Source organism: Chondrus crispus, genomic scaffold (assembly GCF_000350225.1).
Source record: "Chondrus crispus Stackhouse genomic scaffold, scaffold_48, whole genome shotgun sequence".
Classification (NCBI taxonomy): domain Eukaryota; phylum Rhodophyta; class Florideophyceae; order Gigartinales; family Gigartinaceae; genus Chondrus; species Chondrus crispus.
The window spans coordinates 382,322-401,605 of NW_005178479.1; the positions used below are offsets into that span (position 1 = coordinate 382,322).

General features: G+C 54.0%; 3 protein-coding genes across 3 annotated transcripts; 1 reads left to right on the top strand and 2 right to left on the bottom strand.

Annotated features, from left to right (window-relative positions):
* Nucleotides 1–238: 238 nt before the first annotated feature.
* Nucleotides 239–2,471, bottom strand: CHC_T00006675001 (hypothetical protein). The gene is made up of 4 exons (XM_005709830.1): nucleotides 2,141–2,471; nucleotides 2,035–2,060; nucleotides 1,028–1,960; nucleotides 239–964 (listed from the first exon to the last, which is right to left on the bottom strand). Exons 1-4 carry the CDS (start codon nucleotides 2,469–2,471, stop codon nucleotides 239–241), a joined length of 2,016 nt encoding a protein of 671 aa, XP_005709887.1.
* An 11,781-nt stretch (nucleotides 2,472–14,252) lies between these two features.
* Nucleotides 14,253–14,606, top strand: CHC_T00010081001 (Probable U2 small nuclear ribonucleoprotein A'). The gene has a single exon (XM_005709831.1). It carries the CDS (start codon nucleotides 14,253–14,255, stop codon nucleotides 14,604–14,606), a length of 354 nt encoding a protein of 117 aa, XP_005709888.1.
* Nucleotides 14,607–16,384: 1,778 nt separating this feature from the next.
* On the bottom strand, nucleotides 16,385–17,437 carry CHC_T00006676001 (hypothetical protein). Its single transcript, XM_005709832.1, has one exon. It carries the CDS (start codon nucleotides 17,435–17,437, stop codon nucleotides 16,385–16,387), a length of 1,053 nt encoding a protein of 350 aa, XP_005709889.1.
* Between the last annotated feature and the right edge of the window lie 1,847 nt (nucleotides 17,438–19,284).

Sequence of the window (19,284 nt, forward strand, 5' to 3'; positions counted from 1 at the left end):
AATGATCCTCAATCGCGTAGTGCAGAGAAGCCCCGTCAATGATCACACCAACCTCTTTTTCTTCCACTTTTTCTTCTGACGCATGGACAGCCGACGAGGCAACTCAGCTATTGCGCTGAAGCTCGTCCGTCGCTGTGGAGTTTGTGCATCCAACACATGACGGTCGAGAGTGTCATTAAGTTGTCTTTGCACCTCCGCGGATGAGCTTCCTGCAATATGCACCACTTCCATGTTCCTCTCAAGCAATCGCTGAATATCCAATGTTTTGAGCCGTTTCTCTCTTGTCACCAGTCCACACCCACAGTTTAATCCCTGCTTCGCGCAGAAACTTGATCGTCTCGGGCACTTTGTCTTGCAATTTATCCTCTACAGCAGTCGTGGCGACATACATCAAATCCTCCTCGAGTTCAGCGCTATTCTTTGAATTCTTCCCTTCCCTGTCCTCTAAAGAATTTTGCGCCTCTTGGAACCGTTCAAACCAAGTTTGGAAGTCCTTCTCCTCCAACTCTTTCATTGCAAACACAAGTGTTCGTAGACCTTCCTTCGCAAACTCGTCAATATGGTTCTGAATCAATTCTATGTTCGCGTCTTTGTTTAGCAACTTCAGCATGATCGTATCAGCACCTTTGGTGAACATTTTAATTTTCCCGTCAGGACACCTGAAAATCATGCTCATTCTCTTGCGGTCTGAATTGAACTCCAGTTCCGCCAAAGTCGTGTAAGTTTCTTTCGTTCCAAAGCGATCAATAACGAGTGTGTCAAGGGTTCGCGCCATAAAAGTGATCCCGTATTCTCTCGCCGATGTAACTAATGCAACCTCATCCGGACTCTGACCTTGATATTCTGGAAGTGCCTCTTCTGAGCTGTTTCCATCTAGCACAGCCGTCTTGTCCCCCAGATCCGGATTAGTGCGTTTTTTACTCTTCTTTCTGCCCGAGTCTCCAGAGGAGTTGTCAGACTGCGTCTCATCCTTGGGTTCTGGCACGACGCTGTGACAGAGAGCCATTACTAGCAAAAGTTGCTTCACAGGCTCGACACCATCTTTGACAGCGCGATGCATGGCTCTTTTCTTCTTGAGAATATTGTACAACTGTCCGCCAGCCGAGCACGCGATGTAATGCATTATGTTCTCTGTGAGCGTGCCCGTTTTGTCGCTGAGGACGTGTTCGACCTCGCCGAGCATTTCATTCAGATTGGTCGCTCTTGCCAAGACCTTCTGCCGTCCAGTTCTCATGCGGAAATCAGCAGACATGAATAGTGCTTGGAGAACCTGAATAAATTCTAAGGTCACGAAAAGCGAAACCGGGATAAAGGTAGAAAACAAAATGAGAAACGTGCCCAGGCTTTGGGAAGTGACTTTGCCACCAGATTTCAAAGAATTCTCCCCCATGTACCACTGCCCGGCACCATCCCTGTTTTGTAAGACTCCAGCGACAATTGCGCCTGTGATGACGAGGGTAGCGAGGGCAATAAACAACATAAGGACGACCCAGTTAAGTTTGCGCTCAACCGAACCCATTTTGCTTGGGGGGTTGCGCATGTTTAGTGCAACTTTAGTACCAAATCCAGTATACACAGCAATACCATAAATGCATTCTGAGTTTCTCGAGATGCTTCCTCTGAGCAGCAGCGACGACGGGCCGAGCGGGACGGGGCCCTCGCCGCTGAGTTCAATGGAGGCTTCAAACTCGTGCAGAGCAGTGGAAGGCCTTTGAGCTCTGATCTTGCCCTTGACGGCAGGAAGCTGAGAAGGATGTTCGATTTCAGCGGTAGCTGAGGCGACGATGACGCGCTTTAGATTGGACTCACCATCCAAGTTTGCTGTAGACACATAGGCAATAACGCCTTCTAAAGCGGAATGCAAGAGGACGAGTTCGCACGGAAAAACCTCTCCTTTGCGCACGAGAACGATGTCACCAACGGCAACGTCTCTTGAAGCGACAGTGCGATGCAAGTCAGGCTCCAGATGGGCGGCCTGCAGCGTATGGGCAGTCTTTGATGTGACCAAGGAGAGCTGCTTCTTCGTCTGGATACTTTCCGCGACGCGGGCCATGATAAGCCTTTCCTCGCTGTTTTGGCGACGACCATCGTTTGCGCACTTGATGTCCTCGAAGATGTCTCTCGCAAAACCGAAGCCGACAACGACGAAAAGGGGGAGGACGCTTGCAAATGGGTGCTTGGGGAGATGTTAGGAATGAAGGAGATAACGGCAATGACAAGGAAGTAGAAATTGGAGACGCGTTTGAATTGTTCGTAGAGGGGATGGTGAGGCGCAAAAGGGACGGGAAGGGGTCTTTCGATATCATGGGAGACTCCGAGGCGAGGATGGATGCCATGAAAGAGCGGTGGTAAAGAGAAGGGAAAGCCAATAGCGGGTGGGGATGGAGACAAGGAAACAGGAGGTGATGAAGATGAGGGCAGGATGCTAATTCTATGAATATTTTTCTGATGAGCAGGGAGGTGCGCCTCATGCTCCGTGGCAGGACCCAGTGGAGGCCTCAATTGGACCCCAGCCTATGAGGGCCATTTGCAGGGGTTTCGGGACACCAAGAAGACTATTTAGACAAGTTGTCCCGCTGCCCCGATGCCTTTTTGCCTCCTGGTAGAGATCCTTGTTTGCCATAGCACCAGCGGCGCGGTAATATTTTAACAAATAAAATAACCCATCGCCAAAAGGCAGTAGACCACGGATACTGTCATCAGCATAATTCCGCGGACTATGTCCATGGCGACCCTGCCGCGATCCCCCCTTCCTGCAACATACGACGGACAGCAACTTCGAAAAGTAAAAGACGGCGGGCGGTAGAGGGGGGATAGTGACGCTGAGGAGGAGGGCTCTTCCAGTCTGGAGATAAGTCTTGGGATTCTTCGGGTCCGACCACCGCCCCCGGCGGATGATATCGTCTATAGGCCTCCCATGCAGAGAATCGTGTGTTGCTCCACCATGCCTGAGGCTATGGAGGGTGAAGCCTTGGGCATCCAACCGTAACCACTGCAACGCACGATGAAACGTTTTCTGGAGGGTCTCATACCGTAGAGGGAAAATTTGACCTTCGATACCGACTTCTGAACGGCGAGCGGCGACGTAACTTGGGAGAATTTGGAGCATGTACGGATCGGAAATCCGGACGAACTGATTCGGAACGGTCTTAGTCTCAACGAGTCGTAATCCTGCCAGTGTAGGGAGATCCCAGTGCGTGAGCCGAGCATCGCCAGGAAGCGCAATATCTTGGACGGTGAGATTGAGTAGCTCGTTTGCACGGAAGTAGCAAGTAAATTGTAGACGAAACGCGACATTGTAAACCGAGAGACGACGCTTTTCGCATTCACATGCGATCCCATTAAGGATGTCGTACGAAAGAGGTGGTGGGGACTTCCGGGGGACTACACGATCTCAGCCACGAAGCGCCAAGCGACAGCCGATAAGCTTCTTACGGTGGGCGGGCACAACCAATTCGTAACCGAATACCGCATGGACCATCCGATTCTTGGCACCCCGGGACGGGTCGTCCTGATAAGTCCACACTGAAAAGTGTTGTGCATCATCTACATCGTAAGCCGAGGACGTGCACAACGCCCTCTCGCGGCAGAAGGCGGCGAAGCGAAGCACACCAGCACGATAAACCTGGAACGTTTTAGGAGCGACCGCATAGCTCTGTAGAACAGAGCATGCGTCAAGGGCGATCTCGATTTGCTCGGCGAGAGGCGTTGCGCGGAGCGTAACGACGGGACGCGGCATCGGCGAGTTGGTAGTCAGTGGGGACCCAGTGTAAAAGCAGCTCAACGTCGGCGAGTGAAGAGTAAGCAGCAAGCTTGCGGCACGGGCGGTTAAGGCGGCGGGAGGGGCTTCGCCCTTTGGCGAGAGCACCAAGGACAACGAGACTATCTAAATATACCAGGACGCGCGATCTCCGAGTGACAGATGATATATCCATGTGACCGACAGCAAGTATTAAAGCTTCAATTTCCAGGACATTGATATGATAGGTGTGCGCAGCGGCCCTCCATCGATGGATAATTGCAGTCTTCCACTGTAAAGAGGACCACTTTATCATAACGGGAAGGCCCGCGGCCCAAGCTGCGGAGAGCCGTTCAGAAGCTGTATCATAATCTGTATTATCCTATTCAGCGCGGACGTTTTCGGAGGTGAGGTCGAGTCGTTCGGCGAGTTCGTAATGGTAATATCGATTTCGGCGAGTGCGGAAGCTATGGCGTCTTTGTCGGAGATGTCGGAGGCTCCCAAAGGTAACTGCTCCCTACCTGTAGCTGGGACATTGTAAGTCAACGGCTCACTAACATCCGGCAGCATATCGGGGAACGCGTACCATCCCGTGAGGACGCGGGCGTCTCGGAACAGGGCAACCAAATCTTGACCACATCCACCTTCATCCAGGTACACAACCCCGGCACCCCACGGCGAAGCATCTGTCGCGTAGATTCTAGTAGACCCGGAGCGCGTAAGGTCACGGAACACGACGGGAGCAAGACCGATCAGCGCCTGGAGTTCTGTGAGTTGAGGGACGTTCAGCAGTCGCGGGACGTGCGGGCGTTTAAGGGATGCGAGACAGTACAGTTCTGACAGCACGCTCAGAAAAGGGCGACGGAGTAGCAGCGGCTATACCCAGCGCCCTAGGAAGCGTTGCATTTCCCGAGGGGTGGCATGCCGGCTGCGTATTAAGGCGTCGGTAGACTGTAAAAGAGCGTTCATATGGTCCGACTGCGGTGTGACAAGTCCGGTACGGTGCACAGCAAGCCCAAGGCAGACAGTATGCGAACGCAGAGAGCTGGCGGGCTGGTATTTTCCAGGGTGAACGGGCAGCCCACTTGCAACGAGAAGCTTCTTGATAGACTGATGACGGGTGTTGACAGCGTTCTCGGAGGTGCCAAGGACGGCTAAATCGTCAATGTACGGCAGAAGAGTGGTGACGGAACTTTGTAGCGGTGAGGACAGGTAACTACCTCGGAGAAGCAACTCCTCGTCCTGAACGCCAGCGCGTCGGAGGATTTCCAAGTGTACGGCTTGGGCAAAACGTACGGCAAGGGACCAACCCATAGGAATGACTTTGAGTGCGGGATAGTAAAAGTCGGCTTCCAAAGTAGAGTCATAGGTCGGTCCCCAGATGCGAGGTAAGCCGAAGTAGCGCCATAACCAGCGGGGGGCTCTTAGACAGTTGTACATCTGACTGACATCGGAAGTGGACGTAAAAAGGGACTGAGACGAATCAAGATGAACTTCCCCGAGCATGTCTGGCGACGGGAGAACAACCGACGCCAGCTCTTGATTGAAATACAAATTCGAACGGCGACCGTCCCATATAACCCGTTGAGGTCCATTCGATTCTTGCGTCTTGGCAATCCCAAAGATACCGTTCTCTTGTACCCCAGATCCCGACGCCAACATATGAATCATTCCTGCCGCGTACATACGGCGAAGGAGAGGGACGTAGTCCCCGTCCTTAACGTTGCAGAAAACGGGCAGACCCTTGAGCGCGTCCGATGACGGCGCACACGCAGCAAGACAGTTCCCGTCCAATAGTAAGGACCGTTCATCCATGGGCAGAAGTTGCATGATATCTGCAGTGGCAGCCTCCCCGAGAGCTGGCAGCGCGGCACGCGCTGAAGTAAGCTTCTCGGCACGCGCACCTCTGCGAGCAACGTAATCGGGGAGGTGAGGAGGCTCGTCAGCTGCGGCAAGTGCGTCCCGAAGGCCCACGAAATCAGTAACGGCCTGAGACAGTACTTGCTTCGCAAGAGCGGGGACGGTGAAGTCCTTCGCGGAGCGATGCATAGTGCCGCTCCGTAGCCATTCGACGGAACACAACAGTTGGTCCAACACTTCGGGTGCTTGCGGACGAGTCGATTCCAAGGACATGTCGATGGCACGGTTGTAGTGTGATGGCGTTTTTTTTAAAGTCTTTTTGCCACAATTTGTTGTTCACCTTGACACGATCGATGAAGAGGGAGGCTGAAACCCGAGATTGAAATACCCTGTTGTAATGAAAATTACGCACAAAATGTAGTGACGTAGAGCAGGTAGCTGTTCCCAGGTATAGTATAGTTCAGCGAGCGCCAAGAGACAAACAAGTGAGCTCCAGCTCCGAGGGGAGGCGGGAGAGGGGATATGATAGGATAGATAGAACAAACAAATAGAAAGAAAAATAGAAAAATAAAGCAGAAAAGAAAAGGAGAAAGAAAGGAGCAGGGACACGGAAATGAGCAACAGCACGGGAGCAAGCAAGGAAAGCTCGCTTGCGCTACTTGGTGTCCGACTTTCTCGCGTCGGATTTTGACTTGCAGAGCAACTTGTACGCTGCAGCGCTACTTCCACCAAACGTCCCCAGAAACAACTCCGTCCCTTCCCACGCTTGCGGCCTCTTGTCGCGTTTGTAGTCTTCGGCTACACTGAAGAGGACGGTGAGGCGCCGGACAAGGCTCTCAAGTGCATCACTCCTCATGGCGAGGGCGGGATGAAGTGAGTCTATGGCAATAATAAGATGCTGTCCCATGCTGGTGATCTCGCTCTTGAGAGGACGATCACCAGATTCATCAGACAGCTTAGCCAGGGCCCGATTGACCCGATCCTGTAAGTCCCCACCGTTACGGGTCCAGTGCAATATTTGTGGACCAGTAACTCCCTCGTGAGGCGCGAAGGCGGAAGTGACGAGGCGGTCCTTGTGACTGTAATGCATATCATAAGCCGCCTTACACTCAGCAATGACCTCAGGCGAGTCAGGATCCCTGTGTTTTCCCATGAGGAGCTGGCGAATGACCAGCCGCTCCTGATTAAAAACCTCGAGATAATCAATGAGCTCCTCTTTGGTCTTAATTTTCAGGCGGTATTGGGATACAGTGCGTGTAAATTCAAGCCCTGTGCTGAGGTGTGTCTGCCACGTACGAGAGAGGCGCGCAACAAGCGTGTCATATTCCTTGGTCTCATCTGCCGACAGGCCAGATGGGCGAATGAGAGGCTGTGCCAGGGTGTCACCCACAATCCCACCCCCATCTTCACCGCACTCGGGATCTACTTCCACCTCGGAATCAATACCAGCCGCATGTTCTGCCAGGCGCAATCGGGAGGCCCGTGAGTCATCTCGAGCAGCCCCGGGAGGACCACGCACTCCGTGCTGCGACAAGTGACCTGCCTCGCGCTCGAGACGCTCCCCGCCGCCAGTGTCCGTCCGTCTCTCTGTACGTCCCACAACCACATTGCCAACGTTTTGAACGGCAGATTGCGATGGAACGTCAAACGTAGGCCCTCGTTCGGCAGTGGGAATGGTCGAGTGTAGCTCCGATAGTAATTGCCGTACCACACCCAGGGGAGCACCAGCAAACCGGGCCTCGGGAACACCCAAAATACGGCACATACCCAGACATTCCTCCATGCTTAGACGACGACATGCTGACGCAACAAACTCCTTCTTGAAAGCAATGAGCCTTTCTGGAAGAGAGAAAAGAGCATAAAGTTCCCTGAATCCTGCGAACGTCCGGGGCCCGTACCCAACCCGCCAAAGCTTAAGCAGCCCGTCTTGCAACTCAGACTCATCAGCAGCTTCAGACCAGAAGCTATCCACTCCTGCAATCTTGACGTTAGCGGAGTCCAAAGCTTGGCACAAGTTTCCTAACTCCACTTCCTTAGCACCGTGAATGTCGTCCTCCCAAGACATTAACAGACCGACGGACTCTGCCCCTTCGAGGTCAGTCTCGCGACTTTCCTAAACGCTGGAAATTCGCTCGTTCCACGGAGATACATCGGTACTTCCCTTGCGGTAAGCATGACGTAACCACTTCACAAGACGCGAAATAGGGGGGTACTTGATCAGATGTCCACCCGGTCGGCAGAGGTCCAAAGCCCTCCTCCGCATCTCTGAGACGAGAGATCAGCAGAACTAATTCCCCCGGTACAGTACTGGCGCACCAAGGCTTTAGTACCTCACACCAGCTCGCAACATAAAGCTTCACGAGGAGAGTCCCCGGCGCTTCTGCGGTTAGAATGCTCTCCATTGCGTGGTATGTTGCGCTAAAAAGTAAACAAGGAACTCTAACGGGAGGCAAAAAGGCATCGGGGCAGCGGGACAACTTGTCTAAATAGTCTTCTTGGTGTCCGGAAACCCCTGCAAATGGCCCTCATAGGCTGGGGTCCAATTGAGGCCTCCACTGGGTCCTGCCACGGTGCATGAGGCGCACCTCCCCACTCGTCAGAAAAATATTCATAGAATTAGCATTCTGTCTCGATCCTTGTTTGCCATAGCACCAGCGGCGCGGTAATTTTTTAACAAATAAAATAACCCATCGCCAAAAGACAGTAGACCACGGATACTGTCATCAGCATAATTCCGCGGACTATGTCCATGGCGACCCTGCCGCTGTGCTTGGGGAGATGTTAGGAATGAAGGAGATAACAGCAATGACAAGGAAGTAGAAATTGTAGACGCGTTTGAATTGTTCGTAGAGGGGATGGTGAGGCGCAAAAGGGACGGGAAGGGGTCTTTCGATATCATGGGAGACTCCGAGGCGAGGATGGATGCCATGAAAGAGCGGTGGTAGAGAGAAGGGAAAGCCAATAGCGGGCGGGGAAGGAGACAAGGAAACGGGAGGTGATGAAGATGAGGGCAGGAGACGATTTGCGCTTCATGCACGTTACGAAAACGCATTTCCCGAATATTTTCGTTTTTTCGTTGCAATCGCAAACGTGACATACGTGTACCGAAATTTGTTTCGGGAAGCACAAAAAAATCATCTGCATAAACTAGAGAGTTTACGCACCCAGTTTGCGCGAATTGAAATTGCGCTTTTCAGAAATAGAATTACACAGCTGTGCCACGTTGCGGAAATTCTGTCCTGGCATGTGATTATTATTGCTCACATGTGACCAAATAGTGAAATCGTTTCTGTAACTCAGAACAAGCACAACGTATACACGTGGAGATGAAATGGCGGGAGTCGAGGTTTCGAGGCATAAAGTGTCAACCCGGACACCGAACGGGACAAACACTGCACCACATCCCCTACCCAAACCAAAACGTCCTCTCTCTCCGCACCATGGCGCAAGTCAATTCCCCTTCCCCTTCCTCCAAGAAAGCGTCTCCTTCTCCCTTGTGTACCCCCTCTCCGCGCTCTCCATCCACTCCCCCTGTTGGCAATTCCAGTGATGACAGTGCGACGGGAAGCAACAGGAAGGCCAAACCTGGACGTCGCCCCACTTTCACCCCTGAAGATGATCTTATAATCGTCAGGGAGGTGAGTGCTATCAATGCACACGTCGCAAAGTATGGTGAGGTTCAGAGTAGCTTTGCACAGGCCGCCGAGCGAGCGAATCTCAACCCTAACCTATCAGCTAAGGTCACGTGCAAGTGCCTGCAAGACCGGTTCAAGAAGCTTATGGATGCGTTTGAGCGCAAGGACAACTCCGAGCGCCGCATGTCAGGGATTGGCGGTGAGGTGGGTGAGCTGGATGAGATTCTAGGTGGGATGCTTGAAGCGCAGAAGGACATCAAGAAGGCGAAGGAGTGCACCAAAGTGGCGAAGGAGGAAAAGGAAGAGCGCAAGCAGCAGATTGGGCGGGCCTTGGTTGCTAAGGCCTTGGCAAGGAGGAGTACAACCGGAAGTGGAGATGAAAATGCGGATGGTGAGGAGGTTCTTTGTGTGACGGGAAAGGGGAGAGGAAAACGCAGAAAGATCGATTTACATGGAGGTGTGGGTCTCGTCAGCCTTGGCCAGTCTCTGAAGGAGGCTGACATGGCTCGCATTGACGTTGAGCGTGAACGCCTTGCGCTAGATCGCGAGCGCATGCAAATGGAGCGGATGGAGCGCGCAGAAGAGCGCGAGCAGAGGCGCGAGGACCGCGAGGCGCACGACAAACTCGAGATAGAAAAATTCTGCCTCATGATTGAGGCATTCGCCGGAAAGAAGTAGGTTTGCAGTAGCCGAATAAAGGTTCTTTTACTGATTACGGGAGTCTGTCGGCCATTCTCAGGCCTTTTTGAGCTTCAAATGTCGCTGGAGGCCCTGCCGGGGGCCCTTGGGCTTCTGGACGAAGTCCGCAGCTCGCCCTGTCGGGCGCGGACTTGGTCCGTTCTCCCTACGGGCCCCCGGCAGGGAGGGAGTCGATCTTGTGGAGGTATTGGCTGAGAGGAAGCGGCGCACAGTCGAAGTACTGCGAAATTGTGTTCGGGTAAACACAGTTCCTCATGTTGGTTAGAAGCATAGATGCCAAATAAATTTCTCCTACCGGTGATTCCGCTATACGCATCTTGCGCTTGAAGTCTACGGTAGTCCAATAAAGCTTCACTTCCTTGAAAATCCACTCAACGGTCACTCGCACTTTTGACATTGCCATGTTCAGGGCCTTCTCATAGTTTGTCAGATTGGACCCCTGGAACGGTACCTCCATGAATGAACGTATGTTGTAGCCAGAATCTCCATACAGGCAGTACTGTATACCATTGACAAACAACATCTCATCCAACATCTCGTCAATTCCACTCCTTACATAAAGCGTCCAATCATGCCTGCGTCCCTCTGTTGGACCATATGCATTCAGTATCAGCCCGTCAGGGGTCGTTACAGCCTGGTACTTCAACGCGTGTTTCCTCTTGTGACCATTATATGACACGTTTTGTGCCTCTGCATCACCGGTACGCGCAACGGCAATGACAGTGCCGTTTATGAAACCGATGCAGTTGTCCAACGCATCACTTTTTCTATGTATGGCTGCTGAAAATCTGCATGCATTTCGATGTATGAAAGACTCTGGTATTGGCCCTGTAAGTAGCTCTTTTCTTGTACTCAAGAACCTTTCCAGACCTTCCCAAAATATCTCCGATAGCTGTGGAGCATGCCTACCGAACATAATTTCCATGTCACTCCAGCGAGCGGGAGTGCTCATTCGTCCCAAGATTATACACGTCACCAACATCGGATTGCACGAGTACCTGTTGCGTGTAGTAGTACCTTTAAAAAGAGACCACGCTATTGCTTCAACCATTTGAATTAGATGTTCTTTTCTAAATCTAAATAGACGCAGACAATCCAGTTCGGTTAAGGAGTTGAGGTTGAAAGAGAAATTTGACAAAGAGATACGGTTAGCTCGTAAAATGAATCGTTGACCCTCTACTGAATGACTCTGATACTCTTCCAATGCTTTTAATAGGACATTTGAAAGTGAAACGCTGTTGTTACGGCTAGCCTGACGCCTCCGCATTAACACATAGGCAGCAACTTCCCATGTCTGCTTCCTGATTGCCGTCCGCGCGTAGGAGTGGTCTCTCTGACGTCCTAGACTCATGTTTTTGTGCAGTACCTACTCTACTTGTCATTACGATTTTCGAGCCTTTTTTGCTAGTACTCACAACTGTAACGGATAGTCGTTTTGCGTAATGCACATCTTTTAGAGCATCCCCACCGCGTCTATTCTATTGCCGGATAGAAATACAACGTGTACGCTGACCATTCGCCGGTTGCCCGAATTGAATTTTGTGCCTATTCGTCAATCTATTCGTATGGAATCTATTCGCGTCAACCCCAACGCATATGTTGCAAATCTATCGCTATATGCCCGCGCAGACAACGGCGAGACGTCACACATCGTCTGCGCAGAGGCGATCGTTCATCGAGACGCTCACCCCCCGCCGTGAATCCCGCGCGGCTGCATGTCTCTCTTCCGCAGCCTGTGCCCTCTTTCCCTCTTCGTCGCGCGCCCTCCCTCGGGTATTGTCCAACTACGCGCTCTCACGAGTTATCATCGCCAATGGACCGGAGAACAGTCCTCGGAAGCGTCCTTCAGTACAGTATATGGACGACAGCGATGGCGATGATGAAAGCATCGTCGCGAGCATGCACAGGTCACGCGCCACCGGAATGCATGCTGCAGCGACGAAGCAGAGGAGGTTCTCGGGCGAGAAGGATGCACAATTGGCCAGAATTCGGCTGACACGCCTGGCACGTGGCATTCTATCACGGAATCTATTCACCGGATAGAACGTTTTTAGAATCTATCGGCGCTCGGATAGATCCCAAAATTGTTCTATTCGATTTCGGAAAGCGATAGAATTGCGCGGTGGGGTTGAAAATTGTGAGCGGAAATTCTATTGATCAAATAGATGTGCGCGGTGGGGTTGCTCTTACATAAAATTTGCTTTTCAGGAAAGCACTTTTCTGGAATCTACAACTACTAAAATCGTTGTCTGTGTGTGTGTCTGTATGTCCTTGCGCTCCCGCGTTGCCATTGGCGCTACCGTGACAAGTGGCGGCCACGGGCGGGGCCTGGCCGCAGGCCAGGCCGCCACGGGGACACGTGGCGGTGACAAGTGGCGACAAGTGTAACATTTTAAATTAAAATTACTGTGCGGACTGCGGGGCGGGGTCCCACTACAGTACAGGCTGACAAGTGGCGACAAGTTAAATTTTAAAATTAAAATAACTGTGCGGACTGCCGAGCGCGGCCGCGCTACAGTACACTACAAATTTTCGCCCGGATCCGTTTAAACCGCGCCACGCGGATCTACATTGTGGGCGGAACTGGGGCGGGCACTGCGAGCACGTGACGGCGGTGTGGTAGATGGACGCGTACGACAGGGGGGCGGACGCGTGAGACACGGGGCTGCCCGAAATACCGGAGGCTCGTGGCGACGTGAGCGGGGCGGTGGTGCGCGGGGGGCTGTGCGTGCAGGGGCCGGAATTCTTCAAGGCGGAGTTGCGCAGCGCGTGGTGCTCCGACTTTGGGGGGTGGATGTGGATGCGCGGTGACGAGGAAGCGCGGGCCGGGGCGGCGACGGGCGGCGATAGGGACGGTGGGCTGCAAGATGATCTTTCCAGCACACTGGCTTGGGTGTTCGGCCATGACGTGGAGGAGATGTGGGCTGGGGCAGCGATGGGGACGGTGGGGGAGGGTAGGTGGAGGGCGCCGAGGCGGGGCGGCATGGATCGCCACACTCGCGCGTGCGCGTGGGGGAGCAGAGGGCGCGGGAGCGGACCGGGCCAGAGCTGGACGGCGTGGAGTACTACAAGGGTCTTCAACCGGGCGCGCGTGCCGGGGGGCGGGGGAGGCGGGACGGCGAGCGGGCTTCAACCGGGCGCGCATGTGGGGGGGCAGGGGAGGCGCGACGGCGAGCGGGCGCTAACTGGGTTGCTCAGAGACGGTGACGGACGTGGTGTGCCGGGTAGCAGCGGAGGCAGGCGTTGACGCCATGGTGGGCGAGTGCGGCGGGTGGGACGGGCGCGCGCGCAAGATCGCGGACGCAGTGTGCATGCAGCTCCACGCAAAGCGGTTCCAAGCGGCGGCGGAGACTCTGCTGGACCGGCAGGCGGGCGAAGAGCGCGTGGTGGCGAGCTGCGTGGAGCTTCTGCGCAACATGAGCGGGCAGCACGCGGCGAAGAGCGCCGTGCGCGGCGAGATGTGGCGGGCGACGTGCGTGGTGGGTGGCAGTGGCGGGGCGGACGGACGCCGGCGTGGCAGAGACGTTCTGCGGGCTGGTGGGCGGGGTGTGCCTGCGGCGCGGGGACGTGGTGGACGGGTGCGCTTAGGAAGGGGCGGTCGAGGTAGTGGTGAGAGCGGTGGCGCGGAGGGCGGCGGCGCCGGCCGCACGCATCACGGAGGTGCGAAGAACGGGGAAAGTGGTCGCTGCGAGCCGGGCAGGTGTCGCAGCCGGCGGTGCAGGAGGGCGCGCGCAGGCGGGTGGGTGCCGGGAGCCGCCGCCAAGTAGCAGTGTTAGGCGGAAGCGAGCGGCGGCGTGGAGGGCAGCGGCGCTGACCATGTTTGCGGGCTGCAGGGACCGAACCGCGGCCGGGCGGGAAGGCGACACAAGCGGGCGGCGGCGCTGAGGGCGGCGGCGCGGACCGGGCGCGACGCGCAGGGGCGAGTAACGTGTGGCAGGACGAGGGGGCAAGGGGCGACAAAGACCGGAGAGAAGACGGGAGAGTTAGCGCAGAGGGAGGGGGAGCAGCGGGGCGGGGAACGACAGCGTGTGCAGAACGAGGAGCGGAGGAGGAAGGGACTTGGCTTGGCGCGCGAAGCGCGCACGGAGCCCACTTGTTGGAAATCTAAAAAATTGTGAAATCCTTTTCTGAAAAGCTGATTGCGTAAACCCACAACTCTCTAATAATTGGTCTCAACGCCGTCAGCCGCCCCCACACCCCGCACCTTCGTACGCCATTCTCGTAGCACACCCCCGCCCTCGTCGCGCCACATTTTCCCCTTCACCTCCTCCTCCTCTCCCGTCCGCCGCTCGGTGCACGTGCACGCTCGCGCGGTCGGTATGCGTCTAACCTCCGAACTGGTGCAGCAGTCTACGGCGGTGCTGATATGCGTGGGGGACCAGACGCTGGTGCTACAGAACCTGTCGATCCCTGCGATCGAGAACCTAGAGAGCGCGCGCGACGGGTTCGACACGCTGGACCTATCCAACAACGTGATCACGACGGTGGAGGACACGTTCCCGCCGTTCCCCCGTGTAACGACGATGCACCTGGGCGGGAACCGGATCGCGCGGATCACTGGCCGGCTCGCGCAGTCGCTGCCAAACCTGCGCACGCTGGTGCTGACGGGGAACCGGATCGCGACGGTGGCCGACCTCAACCTAGTTGAGCTGCGGCGGCTCCGGCGGCTGTGAGTGCGCGGTAACGCGGTGTCGCGCGCGCCCGGGCTGCGCGCGCGCGCGGCCGAGCAGCTGCCGCAGCTGGAGCTGCTGGATTTTGGGCACCTGCGAGCGAGCGGCGGCGGCGGTGCGCCGAAGGAGAAGGCCAACGGCGGCGCGCGCGAGAGCGGCGGGGAAAAGGGCGCGGGGGGGCTGTCGCAGGAGCAGCGCGAAGGCGTGCGCGCGGCCGTGGAGAAGGCGGGCTCTGTCGCGGAGCTGGCGCACATCCGAAAGCTGGTCAGGGACGGCGACGTGGCGCGGCTGCTCGCGGAGCAGGGAAGGGGAGCGAGACCGCGCGCGTAGTTTTCAAAGCTGTTGCAGCCTCTGCCGGCGAAGGACTTTCTCGTTGAGAGAATGAATCGAATAGTCTTCCTCGCTCATTTTCACGCGAAAGCGATCTTGGGAGTATGCTGCATCGCGAATCTCGCGAGCAATGTACCACAGGGTCCGCCTCGAGACGTCTGTTGCCCCAGGTGCCACTTCTAGTATGGCGTCCGGAATTGCGGTTGCAGTGGTCAAGACGGATACAGCATTCGACGTTAAGCTGCAAGCCAACAACGCAACGCCTTCAGTATGGGCTGCAGCAGTAGAGCAGAACAAAAAGTCTGAGCACGGGCTACTGGAGGACCTGATCTCACTTCGGAAAATCCTCGTCCCTTGGAAACGGGCAAAAAAGCCAAGTCGCGATCACGTCAGCCTCCACAAGTGGGCTCAGGATGATTGTGGTCGTTTATTGGAGTATCGTACATTCCAGGACTCGCCAGAGCCGTATATAAAATGAGCTGAACTACTGTATCAAATGCTCTCCGGAAACCCTCCGGATACTGTACGCTTATTGTCACGATTTTGAAAACTTTGCCAAACTGACTCCAGTGGCCATCCGGAGACACTCCGTTCTGCATACGTGTGGTCCGTAGAGCCTCCGCAGTACCTCCGATGAGCATGCATTAGGTTTACTAGGGGTAGTACTGGAGCTAGGCTTGTCGAGCAAAGCCAGTTACGACGCTGAAAAAGAGGACTCTGCGAAAGAAGAAGATGAGGAGGGGAGTAACTCGAAAACTGCAGTCGGTGCGAACCTGCTTGTCACTTCGTTTGGAGCGACGCGAGCAAAATCAATCGTGCCTTTAGAAGAAGACCTCAAGCAGGAGGCTACGATTTGTGCAAGGAGGCTACGATTTGTGCAAGGAGGCCATCCATGGGGAAGGCAAATGCGGCACGCTTAGTGCGATTGCTGCCGCAAGGCGAGAATGTGGGTTTTTAATACCAATAACTGTAAAGCTCTGAGGTTCAGGGGGAAGAAAAGTCTGTCTAAAAGCCTGAGCGGTGCCCAAGTCCCGGCGGTGGAGCATGAATGACGGAAAGGGTCAGTTCAGCGTCACAATCTGACAAATGTGCAAGCTCTAGGTAACGCTTTACAGTGGGACTGACAAAGTTGGAGGGTTCATTTTCGAAGATAACCCACCAATTATACGAGAGCGAGTAGAGGGTTTTAATAGTGGAGGGTGTAAGTTGTGCCAAGTGAAGTTGGTGACGCAGGAGAAAGATTGTGGTTTATACGTTCTTGCAGACCGAACAGAATGTCTCTCAGAGACAGCACAAGGATGAGGTGACTTAGCAGAAAGATTTAGAAAAGGTGACTTTCTTCAGCCTTAATTCTTCGGTTGTATCTGTTGCTGAACTCGGCTCCCACTCACCGCTTCGGAAACATGAGATGAATGCAGGCACGCTCAGGCTGAGAAAATCCCTATCATTGTTCAACTTGTGTGCTTCTGGTGTCGGCATCGACGCAGGAAAAAGCAACTCAAGAAGAACAAAGCAAACACGTATGCCGTATTAGTTGCGACAAGACTTGCATCACTCACTATAAAGCGCAACTGCCCAAGTTGAACGAGCGTAAAGTTGAGATAAACCAACAATGCCACAGGCAGCGAACCTAACAAGAACCAATGCACTTTCTGCCGACGCAGCAGGGCAAGCGCAACGCCCAACACCCCCCAAAGAATCATCACAATTCCGGTGGCAATTGTAAATCCAGGCTCCGTGCCGGCATGGGGCAAGAAGAAGAATATTGTTCCATTAACATCCTCAATTTTTCGGAACAACTCCGTATGAGAAAGGACACCCCCTCCAAGCACGAGCGTCCACAGCCCTGCAAGCGCTACGTTGGCATTCCAAAAGATTGCATGGGCCTGCATAACACCAGAGGACCACTTCCCTTTCGTGGAAGACGAACTCGCCAGTCTCAGCATAAAAATCACTTGCCCAGCGAACAAAGCAATTGTGAAACAAATTCTCGTAAGCAGAGCCATGCTCTCTGCGCCGCGGAAGAGCGAGACATCCGAGACAGGGCGTCCACCAAATGATATGAGGTTCCTGATGCGATAGATGGGGTCTGCGAGATTGTACACGGCGAATACGAACAGGTTAAGGAGCACAGTGCCAAGGACGCATGCTTTGATCTTTTTGGCGCAGACGGGTGACTCAATCAGTGAAATCAGTCCAAGCATGAGCCCGATGAAACCGAAGACGAGCTCGCAAATGGAGGCAATGAAGGAGGCGACAGGTGGGAACAATTTGACGCCCTCTGGTCGGCCAAGATCTTTCACGTCAATTAATGTGAGACGGATGCCGCCCTCGATGAAGATGAGAAGAGAGAATAAAGTAAGAAGGGCGGCGCTTTCTACAGCCATTTGGGGGATGGATGTGGCGGAGAGACGGGTGTCTTTGCGAAGGGCATCGGGGTCTTCCTGAGGGCCTGGTCCCACGATATCGTCAGGCATTTCGGCTGCCGCGCGCTCGACGTCCATATTGGGGAGCTGCTTTCGGAAGTAGCGGTGGGGTTGAAAGAGGATTCTGGCGGAGAGCGAAAAGGACTTCTACAAGCGTATACCATGTCGATCAATGCTTTAAATAGGAAAACCGAGTCGCCATCTGCATTCGGCGGGGCCGGCTCATCTCTAGCGAGCGACGACATACGGTGCCGAAACTACGGTACTGTCTCCCACAGCCAAAAAGGGCTGGCCAAACCCTGGACATCAGCCGTTCAAGGTCGGGGCTTCCATCTGAAAAACGGCTTCTAACCCCGGTGGCACCCGGGACACTGCCGCTCACCACTCCCGGATTGCTCCCTGTTGCTCTTGCCGTCCCGCAGCTTGGTTTTCAGTGCTGTAGCAACAGGATGTGTGATAAGGCAAGCCACAGGGTGCGAGGGTGGGGGGGAATTTGATCTGAGTCTGTGGGAAAGTTCGAAGCGCGATTGACATGTTGTATGGACTTGTCGACAAGACCGCATGACGAGGACGGCACAATGAGATCGTTCCGACTCCACATGGAAATATTAGAAATGCTCTTGCCATTGGATGATTGCTGCGAGATATTTTAAGATTTGAACGTGGCGGGCTCGCTTTGGTTCTATCGAACTGCGATTCCTCTCAAATGGACGCTACTCTGTGCGTAGAGGTCTTTGCCGGTACAATAACATGATACTGTACTATATTTCTAAGGGCGGTAAGGCAGCAAAGACGTCTTTTGGATCTTCCACCGCCGGCCCTACAACACAGTGTAAATACGTGAGTTTCTACGCTTGACAATTGTTGCCTCACGCAAACTGGCGCGACTTCAGCGAAGGCACAGCCTATCTCTCATGAGCAGGTCTACAGTATCTCTCTATGCTCTAATCTTCACGAGATAAACGGTACAATAGGGGGGAGATTCATCGCACCCGAGCTCAGAGCAGAGCAGAACAAAATATGTACCTCACCCAATTCTGTATGAATGTGGAGGTCGGTATCGAAATCATGCGCAGAATTCTATGAGCCATAAGTGTTGTTGTAAGTTGTAACTGACCTTCTCCCGCACCTCTCACAAGATGTTTCGCCCAAGCCTCTACGCTTCTCCTCGCCCTTCCCAATACTCGCACAAGGAAAAGCGAGAGAATGGTTCACAATGTTACTTCTCTGCGCCAAAGTTCGACTAGACTAATCATCTCGTGCGGCGTCGCGCCAACGCTATAATCCAACCTGACGATGAGTGAACTGTTTCTTGTACTGGGTGTACCCAGTGGGATTAGAAAACCGACATCGACCTCAGATGCATTGCCGATCGCTCATTGAGGTGTGGCTCACCACCCGTAAATGCCTTTCATCACCTGGTGATGTCCTTTCGATGATTACAGTACCCTTGTACAGTATTCAGGCTCTGACAGCTCCTAAGAGGATCATCTTCTATTTGGTGCTGACTGCTCAAATGAGGAATGAGGCTCATTGGATGTATGATATCACAAGCGTCTGGCCCAAGTGGGGAAGGCACATGTACAAGTGCATGATAGCTGGACGATGAGACCGCTATTAGAGGGTTGACTCCCTTGCAGGCTTGCAACCTGCGCCACAACGGCACAATATGTGGACAACTCGATTCATTACAGTAGGTCTCAATGGAAAGACATCAGCACGATACTGTAGTGCTTTAATAATTTTAATCTTAATTTCATATAGATTAAACGATATTTTGGATTTTGACAGACCGCATGTTCGTGTCCTCAAAACACGACCGCCGAGAGTGGAAGCCCGCCATGCGTCTTCACTATTTTAATACCCTGTAGTGATTAATTAGCCATAACGCTGCCTTCAAAACCCAACCTTCCTGCCTCTGTAAA

Excerpts from the sequence above, each read along its gene's own strand:
- CHC_T00006675001 (XM_005709830.1), bottom strand. The coding sequence starts at position 2,471 with ATGAGGCGCACCTCCCTGCTCATCAGAAAAATATTCATAGAATTAGCA. Across the intron at positions 2,061-2,140 it reads TCCTCCCCCTTTTCGTCGTT|GCTTATCATGGCCCGCGTCG; the intron begins GTCGGCTTCGGT and ends CAGCGAGGAAAG. Across the intron at positions 965-1,027 it reads TCAAAGATGGTGTCGAGCCT|ACGCAGTCTGACAACTCCTC; the intron begins GTGAAGCAACTT and ends CCCAAGGATGAG.
- CHC_T00010081001 (XM_005709831.1), top strand. The coding sequence starts at position 14,253 with ATGCGTCTAACCTCCGAACTGGTGCAGCAGTCTACGGCGGTGCTGATA.
- CHC_T00006676001 (XM_005709832.1), bottom strand. The coding sequence starts at position 17,437 with ATGGACGTCGAGCGCGCGGCAGCCGAAATGCCTGACGATATCGTGGGA.